The sequence below is a fragment of the Phallusia mammillata genome, chromosome 7 (assembly GCF_965637545.1).
Source record: "Phallusia mammillata chromosome 7, kaPhaMamm4.hap1.1, whole genome shotgun sequence".
NCBI lineage: Eukaryota > Metazoa > Chordata > Ascidiacea > Phlebobranchia > Ascidiidae > Phallusia > Phallusia mammillata.
Window position 1 is genome coordinate 20,163,023 of NC_137258.1, and position 17,639 is coordinate 20,180,661.

A 17,639-nucleotide genomic window follows, 5' to 3' on the forward strand; every position below is an offset into this window, starting at 1 on the left:
ACGTGTCGCATATTTAACCCAGTGAGTTGTATGTGATGCATTAGATTTAAAGTTTAGTCTACTTCAAACGATGTCCGAAACTGCCAGAAACTTTCGATAAGCTGACACGTTAATTTTGATGGTATGAACCTTACGTTTGTGACGTAACAATAAGCGTTGTTGTTTTTTCGGTTGAAACTAGAAAGTCGTTGTACTTGCGGTAGAGGCGGTTAGAACAAAGATTGGACTAACGTTGGTCCAATTCTCGGGTATGCGGCATACCCGAGATTTTCGTCCGGGTATGCCTGGCATACCCGGCATACCCGTGTTCGGCGCCTATGACTAGGCGCATTAATCTGCTCAAAAATATACAATAATTGAAATTGTTTGCCAGTACATTTGAAATCCAAGTGTCTCTGCAGGCCGCACAACCTCTAATCAAAGGGTCACATTGGGTCCATGGGCCACAGATTGCACACCCCTGCAGTAAAACAAGTGCCCCAATACTGTTTCTTTTATTACTGTTAATAATACAAATATTACTTTGTAGATCGTGGTGCCAGTTGACCAAGTTCTGGCTGCAAGTGTTAAACAAAACACTGAGTGCACTGCATCCTTTGACAACAACAGCCTACTTCAAGCCAGTAAGTTCTTGCCTGTACTGCCTCCTTTCTTTTATGTTGCAAACATTTGTTACACTACTGTCATTACTATGCTATGTTACAGTGCAAAAATTCGCACAGAGAATTTAAGTTTTCATAAACTATGCTGTACAATACACCAGTTGCGGTATTTTGCATTTTTCCTAGCCACACAATTTGGTGGGTGCATTAGGTGTACAATTATCAAGTTTATCATGAATGCATCATAAGTATTGAAAAAGCTACACTAAACATTATGCTGTACAATATACCAGTTGCTGCATTCTGCTAATTATTTCTATCCATACAATTTAATGGGTGCATTGGTGTATCAGTATTTTCAACATAATATTGTCATAATTAGAAAGCTATGCGAAACACATCACTTTTGTGTGAAACACTGCCAGTAAGAATAGTTTCTAATAAGTCATACTGTACAATTGTAGTTCTCAAACTGTGGGTCGCAATGCCCTGGTGCGTCGTTTCAATTTTCCAAGGGCGTCGCAAAATATTTCAGTTTCGTAACTTTTTGTTGTTGTATCAATAAACACAACTTTAATAATAAGTTTCTTAATTAACTTTTGTTTGCTGGTGCGTCGCAAGTCCAGAAAACTTTTCTAAAAAACTTAGGCGTCGCAACTAAAAAAAGTTTGAGAACCACTGCTGTACAATAAAACAGTTTATGTAATGGGCAAAGTTGTGTCCACACCATACAACTTGCTGGTGTATTAGGTGTACTAGTTTCTAAGCTTAACATGAATACATGATACCTATTGATTTAGCCACTTGTGGGTTGTTGGTAAATTTGTTAAACAGGATAAAAGATGATAAAATATCAATGTGTAATTACAGTGTTCTGCAACCCTACAACAAGGACATACAGATTTCCTACTGATGCAGATCAACCCATAAGTGTTCAGGAGCTAATGCTGGAAACTAAATTGTCATTCCACATTCCCATAGCATTCCTGTAAGTACATTTTTGATGTTAGAATGTATTTGCAATATGTTTGTAATTCTAAAACTAAAAAAGTGTGTATTTGGTACAGTATCGAATTACTTGATACTGTGCACGGCTATTTATAGGTAGTGGTAAACAGGATTATTGAAAACTTGCCAAGTTTGTCTTGTGTTACCCCACGTCACCTTTCATAAATAAATATATGCCTCTGTACTTCCTTGTTCTACCCTTGGGGTGTAGTTCCCTGTGAATATATTTGCAAGTTGGTAATCCTTACAATTACAATATGGAGTGCGTATTTAATGACATGAATTAAGAGTCACTCATAACATTATTACCATACATTATAATAACCACCAAAATTTGTAGGATGGACAAAATGTTTGGGGCTTTGCCAAACACTTAATGAATAACATAGTAGAATATAAGGTTACTTTGGTCCTTTTTTGACCCCACTGATTAAGGGATCGCTGATTGGGCTACAGTAAGAGGCCCCCAATCCCTAATAAGTTTTTTTTGCCCTACGGACGATAGTTTGTTATGTATAAATACATATGGATATGGTCCCTTTCCAAGTTTCACGCGGGGGCCCATTCAACCTTAATCACCAATTTTGTCTTATACTCATTTTTACTATTTGACGCCACGTAGCCATTACTGATTTGCCGTTTAGTTTAGTGTAATTCTGTCACCTCAGTTTTCTTAATCGATCAAAATAAACTGAACGCCAATCCACCTACAGTGGTTACTAAGTAATTTGACATAAGCAAAACAAACATGATACCATGTACGTGAATCAATGTCCAACTCAAAGTACAGGCATAATGAATAAGTTCGGAAAGTATTAGGTCTACTAGGTGTAGAATTTGTGTACATAAATAAGCTATTGCTGTCAGGCATAATGTATAAACGAGTATTGCTCTTCTAATTAATCTACAAGATCCCATATGGCTGGAGAAGCAATACTTGTGTGTATAAAGCCTTTTCAGAAACGGACAACTTTCCGAATACACAGGGCCTGCTAGTGTAGAATGTAAACTTATCATATATACATGTTAACAACCATAGTTTTGCCAAAGCACTTCTGGCACTAGGCGATGTATAACTCGTTTACTGTTACCAAGTGTGCTTGCATAGTTGATAGGAAACCTTTTGCGGTTTCTTTATCAAACCAGGGTTGTGCTGTTTTCAAATGTTGGTTTCTAATGTTTAGGAAAGTTTGCATCAACGAAGAAACTAAGAAAGTCGCTTCGTACGATTCGTTCGACCGTCTCACCAACCATTGGGACTCGGTACGACAAAGGAGAGTGGCAACCTGCAAAAAATACTTGGAGCGCTACAATGCAAGAATGAAACACCTCATGCTCATCAACAAAAGTAAGGATTTTGGCCTGTGGAAAGTCTTACCCCATTATATATATTGGACATTCAACTTCCAATAAAAAAATATTCATCATCGGTTCCACATTGGGGACACATTGTTTTTGTCCGATTTTTTTATTGTTTGGCCAAGAAGGAGTGCTTGAAACCTTTTTTCTCGCATCAAAGCTAGGGTAATATACTATTTGCTGCTGCACATGGGGAGTTTGCATGTCAAAATTATCAACAAATATGTCTAAAAATGCCAAGATTAGTCTATACCAGGAGTGCACAACGCTGGTTTGTTCCAAGCGTTTGGCCAAGAAAGAGTGCTTTAAACTTATTCAAATTTACACACATGTTAGTTAGTTATCTTAAGTTGATGCTCCCAAAATTTGACCCCGGATGACCCAACGGTTCACCCACAAGCCCTAAAAATGTGAAAAATTATTTTAATAATAGCCGTCGCATAGAATAACTTCAGTAGAATATAACCCACGCATTTACCGTAAACATTTGCTGTCAATGATTACAAAAGTGTTTCTAGAGTGGGTGTAAAGTAATATCAACATAGGTGTACGTTTCCTAATAAGTTGCTTTGCATGGCAGATGTGGCACATGCTTCTAATGTCCATACATTCGGTGTAAAATTCGTTATTACATGCACGGGTACAGACGTGGACTTATATTATCAAAACCCTACATGTGTCAAAAGTAATTTTTAACTGTATTTTTGAAAGATCCGTACTTCAAAAAGAGTGTCGACAAAACGGACGAAAACCTGGAGTTTGTTGCCACGAATCTCCACTTACAACGGCTTCGGGTCCAAAATAACAAGTTTATCAGGTGAGGCTCTTTTACGCCATTATTACTGTTTTTAGCATTTTATTCCCTTTTTATGCAACAAAAAGGTGCTGTGTTAATGTAACTGTTGAAATATTTAGCCTATGTTCTGAATAAAAGTGTTTCCCGAAAAGTTTTTCTGAAAATAGGTGGTAAGCGAACACTACATGAAACCTTAAGTGGTACGCTAGTATAAAAAACTTTTGGGAATCACGCGTGTAGATGTTTGTTAACCAGTTTTTACTTTGACACAATGTCGCATGCGTACACGCTTAGAAAAACCAAAAACAAACAAAATATCTTCCAAGGCTATTCTTGTTTGTGAAACAGCCAAAAAAGCACACTTGCTGTGTATTGTTAGCTGTTCTCCATATTAGGGGTTTTGCACACGTCATTCAAACGTATGTGTCGTCGATAGTCAATTCAACGCTATTGATCGTTGGAAAGCATTGTTATATACAGCGATGACGTTTTTAGCGCGATGACGCAATATGCGTATTGGTGTCTGTCGAGAATGTGTAATGGGTACAAACTACGTTGGATTGTGAAATCAGAAACACTACTGGACTAATTTAGTTTTACTTGTGTTTCACGATTTTATTTTTGTCGTTTGTGTTTCTGATTAAAATTAGAAATATAGAAATAACCCACACCAGTTAACTTGGCCATGGACGTTTGTTGCTACTTCCGTGTTAAAAGTGTATCAAAGAAAAACGCTCTCACTTTATGATGTCATATATCAGGTGTGGCCAACACGTCGATCGCGATCGACTGGTCGATCGTCTGCTTTTGACTGGTCGATCGCACTAAATTCTCCATTACTAATCAAAAGCTTATCAATTGAAAAACAAATTAAATAATATAAAACAGCACTTCTGACATTTTGACACAACCCACAAATGTGCAATGAGACAATAATAATGTAAATGTCACTCTCTTTGTTGGGTAACAATTGTGATTTTCGTTTGTCGTCACAACTTTAATGTTTGCGTTAACGAAGCAGTTGCAATTGATTGAGGAGATTTAAAAGTTTGAAAAATATGTACATATGCGACGTTTTATTGTTGCAAGAACTAGGTGATGCTTTATAATAAAACTCATGAATATAAATATGTGGTAATCGTCAATCAAATGTCATGCAGAAATTTGCGTTATTGCTTTGTGTAAGTGGTAGCCTAAATTACTACTGATCAGTCGATCGTGTGCAATTAAGAAAATTTTCGTCGATCTTAACGACTAACAAGTTGGCCACCCCTGTCATATATACACTGCACTTGTTCCTAATAAGTACAAATACTGCCTAAGGACGAATTTAGAATTGCAGAAGGAAATAACTTGGTTAAATAAGTAATTGACATAATTTCGCCACAAAAACAAGTTTAAAAAAATACTTTTGGGAAATGTCTAACTGGCAGGACAGGATGAAATGTACAGCAAGAATTGTGTTTCTATTATTGCTTACAGCTAAGAAAAATAACCTATTGGCACAAACATTCAAGTTTTCGAAAAACCATTCAGGAAATGTATAACTTTTGTGGCAGCACAGAATAAAGGTTACAGCACAAATATTGCTTGGAAGACTGCTTTCTGCAAACTGTACGTTCTGGAAAAAAATGAGTTGTAGCATTACCAATTCGCCACAAAAATTTAAGTTTTCGAAAAATACACTGGGGAAATGGGTATCTTGGGTGCCAGGACAAGTTGAAATTTACTACAAAAATTCTTTTCGGAACATTGCTTCTGCAAGCTTTTAAAAAGTTCTGGAAAAAACTATTGACAAAAAGATAGTAACCATTCCCCACAATCAAACAAGTTTTTTGAAATAACTACACCAGAAAATGTACAACCTGGTCAACAACATTGAAAACAATTGAAAAAAAACAAGTCCCAATTAATCGTATTGTTTTAGGCAAGACTCATCTCCAACTGGTTCATCAAGCGACTCGCCAATGCATCAATCTCCCACTTCACCCTGTGCCGAATACGATTTCGTAACTGTTGGAGCTGCCACCGCACATGCTATGGGATTTAAGCAAGGCGGATTGCTTTCTCAACTAACCAATATGGACGAAGGGGGAAAAAGGTAGAAACCGAATTTGAAAGCCTTTATTTCTGTTGGGCAATGTATCAAATAGATGGGCGCTTGCTGAAAATGCATTTTCCCCTTTATAGCAGGTTTAGGCTTTTATATATGATTTTAGAACTCGTTTATTACAGGTTTACGGAGCTGTAAGTCGGTTGTGGGCCGGTTTCGCGTTTTAAATCAAAGAAATAGGCGTGGTTCGGGCCTGACTTTACGCTCGTGTCACAATTTTACAAACTTTTGGGCCTAATTCGAGCATCGCTTTTTTAATATGACAATTGTTGGACCGGGTTTCGGGCTTGTACTTTCGGGTTTTGGACCCAATTTCTGGCCCGCCTACAAATCTAGTGTCAACTATCTATCTTTTTTCGCGGTTACTGAAACAAAATCACTCGAAAGATTTTCCATTAATGAACAATTGACACGGACAATAACGGTTGTAACCGAAGCAATGGAATTAATACCCTATATACAAGCCTTCTATAAGTTTTGTTCGTGATCAACACACTTTTTTTACTAGGATGAAATTAGAATTTGACCTCTCATGCATAAAGCGCAAAATTGCATTTGACGTTTTGCTTCAAATTTGGTGAAGTTTTTGGGGTGGTTTAAATGAAAAGCAGCACTGCAATGTTACGTGTATACGCAAGATGCCTCGATGCTTTCTTTATTGTCAGTTTCAAACAACACATGGTATCCTTTTCTTGATAGTAGCAGGGGTGGCGCAAACTGATCATATATGCAAATGTTCTTCCTAAGTAGCCCGGTTTATTACAGTTATACACGCTTTACGACATAATACTCATCAATATTAAACAAACGCCCTTGTATAACATGGGTCGTTTGTGGTATAAACCACACTTTGGATATTGGATCTTTGAAGGTTTTATGGCCTATAAGAGCTTTAATAACAGATGGAAAACTACTATACGTTGTCGTAAAGACGAGATTTATGTAAAAAATCCATCTATATTTTGATTCCGTAGAGGCGTTGCTATTTACCATGTAATTAAATTGCTAACGAGGCTGTTTTTGTATTTTCAAAATGTAATCGTTTTAATATGGCTTTTTAATACGTAGTACGATGTTACGTGTATATGGCCTTCGTAGCAAGCAGTAAAAATGGGTGTTTAAAGCGGTTTGAAATTTACTGAAAAATTCTCGTTTGAAGATTGTATTTAGCCACATAAAACCTTTGGCCTATTGTTGTGTCAAAACACTCATGTCCATGAGGTAGAGATACTAAGAAAATGACTAAAGAGCTCTAAAAAGGTGGTTTTGTTTTGATTTGAAGATATTTACATGATAGAACAATTTACACCCTCTATGTCATTGTTTTCCTATCTAGTGGGTAATTACCCCCAAAGCGGGAATTTTGCATGTTTATTGGGTAACAATAGTTAGTTTAGTGACGTCATTTGTTTGTGACATCATAGTTAAAATTTTAGGTTTTTGAAACAAGGTTAAATGAAATTCATCTGTTGTTTTTTCTGATGGTTAAGAATCTGCCCTAAAAGCGTCAATGTAGATTGTTGCGTTTTCATCTAAAAACCATTTTGTCATTTACAGCAAAAAAAGCCTACCTCTTCACCCCATTGCTCACTGTCTACGAAAAAGCAGCAAACGATCTGACCACCTTTCGTCCACAATCATCAACCTTGAAAAGCAAATTGCTTATCAGATAGAAAAGTTACGAGCATTGGTGTCGCAGATATCTGAGAAGAGCACAGTTGACCTCTACTCTTCCGACAAGGTCACAGCGTCGCACGAGTCTCTCGCAAGTCTAAGCACAAAGGTATGAAAGGATTGAGTAGGACTATCGGAAATTAAATGAGATTTTTATGCAGGTTTGTGGTATTTGAAACAAAATTAACTCCGACTTTACCTAACCGATTCTGTTTTTATTAAAATTGGTCGAATTCGCCACAAAAGTAAAACTGTTTTTTTTTTCAACCAGGGGTGCCTACAAAAAAAATGTAGCTAAATTGGCCTTATTTACCGTCCGATATTTGTTATCTTTTATTCTTAGATTTAGCAGCTGGTTTTGAAGATCCAAATTTACCAATAAAGCAGTTCAATTTTTGTATAATCTCTAGTTCTTGAAAAAACCTTGGGTAAATTATCACTCAGCATAGGTTAAGATAATCAAGCAGGAACTGCAGGCAAACGGTGCAAAAACTTAACTCAAACCTCTTATCTCCGTAGACTTGCGAATTTGTCACGTGTCTCGACTGCGAGGAGATTACGGAGTCAGTATTGAATCTTGCAAACGCACGACCTGTGTATCGGCCCCTGTACGATGAAACCGAAGCTGGTACCAAACGCCATGAACAAACTCAAGGAGCGAGCGTTCTTGTCAACGGAACTTCGAAAGTAGCCTTTAATCGGATGAGCGTAAGCTCTGGCAAGGATGTGTCGCCTGAAGGTGTTTGGGTCAGTGATTGTTTAATAGTTTTCAGTTTTGTTTTAGTGTTAGTCTATAGGCGCCTATGGAGTTTTAAGAGCCGAAATTGAAAGTGGGTAGTGAACGCCAGAAATGTTAAATCCAGGTCAAAAGGTGTAATGTGAAGGATGGGGTGTAAGGTTGGCCTTACATTTTTTACAGTATAGCTTCTTTAACCAGGGTTCTTGTGTGTTTAGGGCAGTGCTTCTTCATCCTATTAGGCTTCAATTTATAGCAAAGCTATGGCGGCCCAATATGTTTACACAACCTTTTTTCAAAACCTGAAATGCCATTTAACATTTGTCAAGTTGCAATTTCTTTCTGCAAAGAACTTTTTCTGCCCAACGCTAGTTTCTTTTACGCGTTTTGCCAACAACGAGCACTTTAAACTGTTTCAAATTTAAACTTATGATAGATAGTTGTTTAAAGATGTTCCTCCCAAAGTTTGACCCTGGATGACCCAGTGGTTCATCCAAAGCCCCGGGAAAATGTTACATTTTTATAACAGCTATTATTGCTAAAGTATACATAATCCAGGGGTTTCATTTATCTTTTAGAGTTCTTTTGTGCTATCCCTAACCAACAAAGTTTTTTTTTTCATTACAGGAAGATTTGAAGTTGTCGGTAAAGTCTACTCTTGCCGATGTTGTGAAATCTGTGCATGGAATAATAACTCCTGAACTGGAAGCGGGTTTCCTTAGAGGAGAAGGTAAAAAAACTCCCAAACTCACTTAAAAGGTGGCTTACACCTCGCTTCTGCGCACCTTTTTATCTATCGTTTTTATGTGACGCTTGTTTCGCACCTTTTTATCATTCCTTCATGCGACTCAAGTGTATAAACGGGTGTAACTAATGTGGCTTTCATATCACTGATAATGGCATGAGCATTTGCCAAAACGTTTGAACAATAAAGCATGTCGCTTTTTACGTCTATGTAGGCCGTTATTTTCACCACTATTCCACTTAAAAGGGTTCATGCATTTTAGACGAAATCTTCTAATTCAGCAATATTTCTTTAGCCTTGTTTGAAGTTCCTTGTTTCATATTTTTACGTTTTTCTTAAGCAGTGTCCGGTCGCTCGCAGCACGCCAAGGCCATGGAAGACCTGACGTCACTGCGCACCTACGTCAGCAAGTCATGTGACGAAGCTACGTCGTCGTTTGCGTTTCAAGAACTTTCCCAGCCCGATATTTCATTCCAAAACGAACTATCCTACCGTCGCAAACTCGTGTTCTGCCAAGCGGTAAGCCACGTTCTTTGGCTAGGTCAAAGGTCACGATTAGGACAGTGTTAGACCAAACACTTGTCCATGCTAGTTTAAGTAACAGAAGATGTTACTGAGTAAGTGTTTCGTCCACCAGGTTTCATATTCAACAAATTTGTCATTCAACTGGTGTGATGCTAAATACAGTTGAATGAAAAATATGTTAAACAAGAAGGCGTTACAGTAAGCAAAGGAATCAGGTGCGACTAGTTGTAATAATGTTTCGCCACAATGGCTGTATGGTAGCGAAGCCGTATTGTGTTCACAACGTTGTAGGTTCTAATCCCATCTCGGCCACTTGTGTTTCCCTGAGCAAGAAACCTTGAAAGAGACATTGCGCCCCGAACTAAATTGAACTCCATAAAACAGGCAGCTCGACGGCGGACTCATTGTGAGCATAGCGCATTCAGGCACTGCCCTACCAACCGAGGATAAAAATGAAACAAACAAACGTATGTTGGGTGGATTCAATTTCCAATATAGCTTGGATTAGTGTACAGCAGCGTGACACAGCACCATATGATAGTAGTGATCATTAATCATACAGTTCACTGGTTACGTTGCCGCTATCTATCATGTTAAACGCAATTTACATCATACGCGTTGTGGTTAAAAAATATTAACAGCAAATTACTTTTGTAGTCCATATTAAGGAATTTACTTACTAGCGTCTTAGCTAAAAGAGGCCTATAAAATCTGACGAGAAACAAAAGAAATGGGCTCACATGCTAGCACTGTATTGAAATAGTGCAGCGGGCAACACATTGAAAATCTCCGATAGCTGCACAACCATAATCAATGGGCCGGATATGGCCGCAAGTTACATACCTTTATAGCAGGGGTGGGCAACCTTTGTTACTGTAGGGCCGATTATAAATGTCAAAATTGGATCGAGGGCCGCACATGTGCATCACACAAAGTGATTTTGCTTTGTTTCTTACCAAATATGCTTAACTACATGTATATTTCGTATTTGATTCTAGCCACATTTTGCCAGATCGCTGAAAACTATAGCATCAGGCGCAATGATCAGCTCAAAAATACGTAATAATTGGACTCGTTTGACAGTATACTTTTGAAATCCAAGCGTCTCTGCGGGCCGCACAAGTTTTAATGAAGGGCCGTATGCGACCCGCGGGTCACAGGTTGCCCACCCCTGCTTGAAAGTATACCGTACAATAAATGTATGGAAAAAAATGTTTACAACATAAACATACAATATATCTTAGCTGACAATTTCAGCATACTCAAATCCGCCAGTGTATTTCTTATTACAAACCACTGCGGAAAACGATTTCGCCCTTAAAAATATGGACAATCATCTGTCCTGAACAAGAAATAAATCATGATATAAAAAAATGATAAACATACTGATTTGAGTATCCTGAAATTGTCAGCTAAGATTTGTCTATATATGTGACTGGAATTGTCTGTTGAGCAACCGTGGATCGGGACGATTACTGTATTACTACATTTTGATTAGATACGTGCAATATGGCAGTTCTTAACATTTGTATTGAAACTTGGTACCATTTCAATACCATGGTATACATAGTAAGACTTTATTGTTTGTGGTTTTGCAGTTATCATCTTGTGTATGCGGTGTTACCGCTGCCCTGGGATCGTCTATTAACAACGAGATAATTCTTGATCAATATGCCCAAGTTGGAATCTTGTTCCAAGTCGAATCTCTGCTCAGCACTTATGGAAATGAACTAGGAATGCTTCAGGTAACTCTATAACTGGTAAATAAGTTATGATAAGCGTTACTGATAGATATACACCTATACTCAGAGTTCTCATAACGTTCTTGTTTGTCCTTCTTTTGATTGGCAAGAAAGTAGAAAAAAAAGTATTGTCCTTTGTAAGAAATTTTCTTTTTTTATTTGCGCACTAAAGTTGTCCTAAAATTGAACAAAGGTCAGTATTTTATTTAAGCTCATATGTTTGCCTTCATAATTTGTGACTGCTAGCAATATTAGTGCAGTAAATTGCTAGATTAGTAAGTCGAATTTTTCTGTTGAAATTTATCGTTTTGGCAAAGCTAAAACTCAAAATAATATATTTAATACAATGGTTTAAAAACATATTTCCATGAAATCAATAATATATTTCATTTTTGCTGAAAAAATCATAGATAGTCTATTCCAGTGGTTCTCAAACTTTTTTTATTGTCGGGGCCGAATGGTAGTTTTTTAAGTGTGTTGGGAGCCGCAAAAAATCGAAACCTTAAGAAAATCAGTAAAGATTATTACTTTGAAAGCTAAAATAGCAATCTCAGGTGGTTTTCTGAGGTTTGGTGGGAGCCGCAAAATAAGTAGTTGGGAGCCGCACGTGGCCCCGAGAGCCGCGTTTGAGAATCACGGGTCCAACTGTCCTAATTTTTAGCGTTGTTTGGCTGGCAATCATTATGGTATACTGTAGTCTAGCGTTTATGTGTGTTAATTTGGTATGGACTTCAATATTCTCAATTTAACCCGTTTGTTATGTTAGGACTACTCGGTCGGTGTGATGGATTTAATAAATGTTTCATTCAAATGCGTGCGAGCCTCTCAACAGCACCACCTAGCGTCCGACGAAGCTGTTACCGAGGAAAATTTACTCCCTTTGTTGAAGGGATCCACTGATGCTCTGACAGTACTGTAAGTTATATTTTTTATGCGAGAAATCCATAATAGTAAAGTTCTGACCACAAAGGCCCAGATATGTAAGCGGCCTGAAATTGTGTCTCAATCCAAATTTGTTTCAAAACAAACCTGATATGGGCCAAAAAGTTAGTAAAATTGAGACCAGGTCCAAATCGATCCGTTTTATCAAACCAGAACCCTCCTAAACCCCTTCTCCTACCTCCCAAACGTTAAACATGTGAGTCAGATGATACCCTGCCCTTGTTTTGTTAACTATTTAGTACCGGACATGTATGTTATCAAAGTCTAAGATACATGGTCTATACAAATGATTGATTATTGGTCAATATAAATGTTATTTATTCACTCACAGGCCTTGTATGACTAAGGTTTTGTACATTCTAATCTGCCATTTTTATTGGTTTACCAGACTACCTCTTGCCGATTTGATGTTTGCCAAACTTCCCAGAAAACTGAAAAACGGAAGCCTTATAAAGGTAAGAAAACCAATGTAACCATGTGTGTCCTTTTTATAACCGTTTTTTATTGAAATTTTGCATGATTAAATGAAAACATGACTTAACTGCATTGGATGAATAATTGTGACTAGTCACTGGGCCAGTCTTTTATTTTGGCGGCTGTTTTGCGGTGTTGGAATGCAAAACTGTTGCACTGTAAATTGAACTGTTTAAAACATTTTCGTAGGTGCATCCCGTCATATACAACATAGGAATAAACGAGGAACAAACTTTGGCTGAAAAGTTCGGTAACACTTCACTACAGGAATATCTCAACATGGAAGCTGTACAACGAACACTAAGCTACTACGACTCGGTAAGCCACCCTGCAACAATCTACTTTTTCTATCTGTCTGTGGGATCGATACAGAGTTCAAAGCGGGTCATTTTGGGGCCAAAAGCAAAGGCTTCCAAAACCTGGGCCAGGCTCAAAAGTACAAGCCCTAAACTGGCCCTAATCTGATTTTTTAAGTGAACAAAGCCCAAAAGTTGGTAAAATTGTGGCATAAACGAGGTACAGTGTAAAGTCAGGCCCGAATCAAGCCCGTTTTATTCCAACTGGACCTGGAAAACCCGACCCGACTTACAACAAAGCAAAGTCAATCAGTATAGTAACCAGGCATAAAAATAGACCCCAAAAGCTGGTAAAATTGTGGCAGAAACTATAGGCCAAGTTCACAGTCAAGCCCGTTTCATGATAGCTGAAGCCCAGACCAGGCCCGACTGACAACACTGGTCTGTTACATACATGTACTTTTCATAACAAACTCTAAACTTGCAATATTTTCCTCCAGGTCCGTGACTCTTGCCCCAACTGCATCAACGAACAGCTTCGCAGCGCGGGTTCGTTTTTGCGGGAGAACAGCCAGGAAAAGGTTGCACATCCCGCAGTCGGTCGCCGTAAGTCATCCTCTCCTGTGTTAAATGAAGAACCTGACTCACACCGCCCCATTATGGATCTTATGAACTCACTCAGTCAAGCTGTTCACGCCAAGAAAAATAAAAACGTCGAAGTTTTGCAGCTCTCTAGCGACGTAAGTGTTTAATTTTTTGCTTCATTTGGTCCTCAAATGGAGGCCCCACAAGCCAAAAACCCGGCCTGAACCTATATATTGTCATACCTACCAAAGCCCGAGTTAAAATATAAATTCGTTGAAAATGCGAGTCAAATGAGACCTGGTATGAAGTCAGGTCAGAATCAAGCACATTTTTCAAACTCAGATCAAATTCGATGCGAAAGACTTCTTTCAATTAAGTAAAGCCAGTTTGTTGCCAACTTCAAAAGGACTTTTTTTTAGGATAAAACTATAAATTAGGTTTTAAATTAGGTAAAATGCTGTGTATGATGTTGAACATTGGTTTACTTACGTATGCTTGAGCGATTTTTGAACCATCGCGACCTCCGTTTGTGCTTTTTACAAAACATAAGTAAGAGTTTTATTCAAGATACAGACAAGCTAATATATTTGTAAAAAACATGACGTTTCGACACACATCTTATGTCATTCTCAAATAAAATGCATCGAAACGTTTTTAAAATTTTTTTTTTACAAAGGTACTGGCTTATCTGTTTCAGTATCTTTAAAACCGTGAATTGTGTACTCAAGTCTTTTTGCCATGTTTAAGGTTGGTTTGCATCGCTTTGTAGTTTAACCAAGCATATTTGCTACGCAGGTTGCACGAAGGTTGAATGGTGTACGTGTAACAAGCTGTAAAAGTGCAAAGGACCGAACAGCTATGGCCGTTACCCTGGAACAAGTTCGTATTCTGACCAATGAGCATCGAATGGCTCGTCACATGTTTAACTCTGCACTGAGCTGCATGCGAAGGTAATCACTTAGTATTTTCTGAATTTAATAGAATTTGGATAGTTTGTACTTAACATAGCATAATTATTTAAGCACAATACTGATCACTGTGTTCGACCTTACAACACCAAACTTTCTCATTGCTATCTCTTGAAATGTATTATTTACAGCTTTGCTTGTGTGGGGACCAATGAGTTTCTGCCTGCGTTACACCCAATATAAAATAAGTGCAGGGAATATATTACCATTTCAAATAGCTCATAGTGTATGTGCAATGGCAAAATGTGATATGCCGCCCTACTGGTTTTCCCTTTTACCGTGCCTACCATTGAAATTAGGGTTATTTCTTATTTATCCTCGGTCTATTTTTTTACAGTGAAGGCACACGGCGTGAGAACACACTAAAGAACGTTGGGGCAAGGAAATATGCATTTACCTCCGTCCAGCTTCTGACATTTCCAAAGCTCTACCGCGCACCGGAGGGAACATACGGAAAAGCGGATTCGTGAAAATACCGAATCGGGAAAATACGGAAAAGCGGAATCGTATAAACATCACACGAAAAATCCTTTAAGCTTGATCTATCCACAAATTCCACATCCAACATATCATGCCGTGTTTTCTAGTGTTTCGTAATCATTAGGCCCAGTACTGGACTAACTTAGTCTATGGTGAAAGGCAACTACATTGTTCCAGCGGTGCTTGTCTGTGTCGTAATAATACGTACACCTTAAACGTAAACCCTAGTATTTGCGTGATTTTTTCCGAAATAGTGCATGTCAATTTTACTATTATTTGCAGTAGTGCTGCTCTAGAAGGAAGCCATGCTGCTATAGTGCTGCCGTTTTGGGTGTATGATTAGGTTGTTTTTGGACGAATCTGATGAAAAAGTTGCTGGTTTTTAAAAAATCGCACTTAAAACGCTGCTTTATGCTACCTATGCTACACATGATTCGTTTCTTATGGATTTGATAAAATGTTATGTGTATGTGTTTACAGTTTGCTTGGTGGTAAAAAAATCAATGTTTTTTTGACAATACCGAATTTAAGTCAAAATCTCTTTTTCTAGTAACTACAATCTAGTTTATGAACAGGCTAAAAAGCTTGAATTTTTTGGCACCACTAATACATGAAAAACGCCTCACTTTTGTCATGTTACTTAACTTTATGGCAAGAATGTGTTTTTACAGTCTTATATGTTGTGTTGTTGTATTGTGTACTGTGCAATTGATTGCCAACATATACGCTATTAAGTGTTTCGTTGTTCTTCTCTCTTCAGTGAAAACCAGTTGCTGCTGAATACAAAATTGTACGTGGAAAAAAACTGGTGGTATCAATTTTTTATTTTATACGTTCTATCCAAAGATTTTGGGAAACGAATCAGAATAAAATAACCAAATATGGTGTAACATACCGTTTCAACAATGGCATTTTTAAAAAGCTGTTTTGTGTATTGAGCAATATTACATCTCAAAACACAATCTGCTAGGGTTACTTGCTTTAATTTAAACCTCGCTTTAACGGTCAGTAATAAAAAGAAGTGTCAACGTTATCAGTGTGGAGGTGCTTGGAGACGTAGAGGTTAAGATTAAGAACCAGTTGCCTGCAGGTTGTTGTAGGGCTGTAGGCAGTGGTGGGATTCCGTCGGTTCGCACCGGTTGTATAGAACCGTCTTACGAAATTTTATGAGATCAGCGGACCGGTTAGCATTACTGCTTACTGTCAATGGACTTTTGTAACAGAACCGGCTGGTATGACTGAAAGTATGACTTTTATGATAGAGCCGACTGACAAAAAAAATTAATCCCACCATTGGCTGTAGGCTGATATTTAAACCTGCCGTTGCGTGCCAAGTCAGTGACAGTGAAGTCAAGTGCCCGGTAAAGAAATTTTAAATTTTACGCTTTTTTGAAAAAAAAATCGTTTAAATGTTTTCATTGTAAATTGTGACAAGCGACGACAAAGAGATGTCAAAACTTCAGAATGAAAATCTTTGTCATGCATGACTGCACCCTGCCGGGCTTCGAAACTTCTTTCTTCTGGTTTTGTGACCCTTATAAATTAGTATCAGTTACGGTTTGCTGTTTGCTTTGCGCTTTTGAGTTTGACAATTTGATGTCAAAAGGTTGTATTTTGACATAAAAAATATGCTGATAAATGTTTACCCTGAAAGTCAAAGTCGACTTAACGTAAGTGCAGTTGATAAGAAGCTCTTTTAAAACAGATCAGAATTTCAGAGATTTTTTCTAAATTTTGATTGATTGCCAATGCCATCTTTGTTTGTCTTTCTTGTACAGGTGTTGTATTCGTACAAAGTTTAGCATGTGTAATACATTTCTGTCTAATCATTTCAAATTTCGGCTTACTTGTATTTATTGCAAATGTGAAGCATTTAAGCAAATAGTCTAACTCTAAATAGAGGTCAAAACTTTTCACCAACATTTTTCTAGTGATGGGACGAGTACCCGGTACTCGGTATCGAATGATTTCAGTGGTATCGATACTCGTACTCAGTATCGAAATTTTTTTTCTACACCAACGTTCGATACCGAAGGCCGGTTAACACTATAAGAATACGGGCAACTTTGTGCCAGTATTTGTTTTGGTCAGCACAAATTGGAAAAAAGTTCTGCCTGGTTATGTATATATTTTTCGCTATCATGTGGAAGTCACAGTTTTCTACATGCTTCTGCATGTGTGTGTGCACGCATAAATTAACTAGCGATATACAACCAAGTACAACACTATATTTAATTACTCTGTACTCGGTAATTGGTATCGAAAGTATATACATGTGGTACTCGGTATCGGTACTCGCTTCAAAATCTGGTATCGTCCCATCACTACAAATTAACATTTTAAGACAGGTATCTTGTGTGGCATAATGTAGGAGGTAATTTCCAACTAGCGATTCAAGCTTGAACAAAAACCAATGTTTTTCAAACTTGTTTGTTCACACTTAACATCCATTGACAATACTTTTTTTCATTGTGTAAATGACATTGATTTAAAATGTTAAATACTTGATTTTTGAACTGTGTATATTATGTAAATGTTAATATTACACCATCACCACATGTTTGATCTTATTTTAATTTCAGTTTGTGTCAGTT

General features: G+C 37.7%; 1 protein-coding gene across 4 annotated transcripts in view; it reads left to right on the plus strand.

The window, feature by feature from the left end:
* LOC145237356 (inositol polyphosphate-4-phosphatase type I A-like) overlaps window positions 1-15,820 on the plus strand; it is a 28,154-nt gene extending 12,334 nt beyond the window's left edge. For 3 of the 4 annotated variants that reach the window (XM_080100172.1, XM_080100175.1, XM_080100174.1), the window contains 16 exons: window positions 530-623; window positions 1,473-1,590; window positions 2,795-2,958; window positions 3,681-3,786; window positions 5,693-5,866; window positions 7,436-7,661; window positions 8,072-8,299; window positions 8,916-9,018; window positions 9,374-9,552; window positions 11,157-11,303; window positions 12,067-12,215; window positions 12,631-12,697; window positions 12,906-13,034; window positions 13,513-13,752; window positions 14,393-14,547; window positions 14,903-15,820. In XM_080100172.1, coding sequence (XP_079956298.1) covers window positions 530-623; window positions 1,473-1,590; window positions 2,795-2,958; window positions 3,681-3,786; window positions 5,693-5,866; window positions 7,436-7,661; window positions 8,072-8,299; window positions 8,916-9,018; window positions 9,374-9,552; window positions 11,157-11,303; window positions 12,067-12,215; window positions 12,631-12,697; window positions 12,906-13,034; window positions 13,513-13,752; window positions 14,393-14,547; window positions 14,903-15,035 — 2,412 coding nt within the window. In that variant the 3' untranslated portion in view covers window positions 15,036-15,820. The remainder of the gene's footprint in view (window positions 1-529; window positions 624-1,472; window positions 1,591-2,794; window positions 2,959-3,680; window positions 3,787-5,692; window positions 5,867-7,435; window positions 7,662-8,071; window positions 8,300-8,915; window positions 9,019-9,373; window positions 9,553-11,156; window positions 11,304-12,066; window positions 12,216-12,630; window positions 12,698-12,905; window positions 13,035-13,512; window positions 13,753-14,392; window positions 14,548-14,902) is intronic. The other variant, XM_080100173.1, reaches the window with a different exon arrangement.
* Window positions 15,821-17,639: the final 1,819 nt, after the last annotated feature.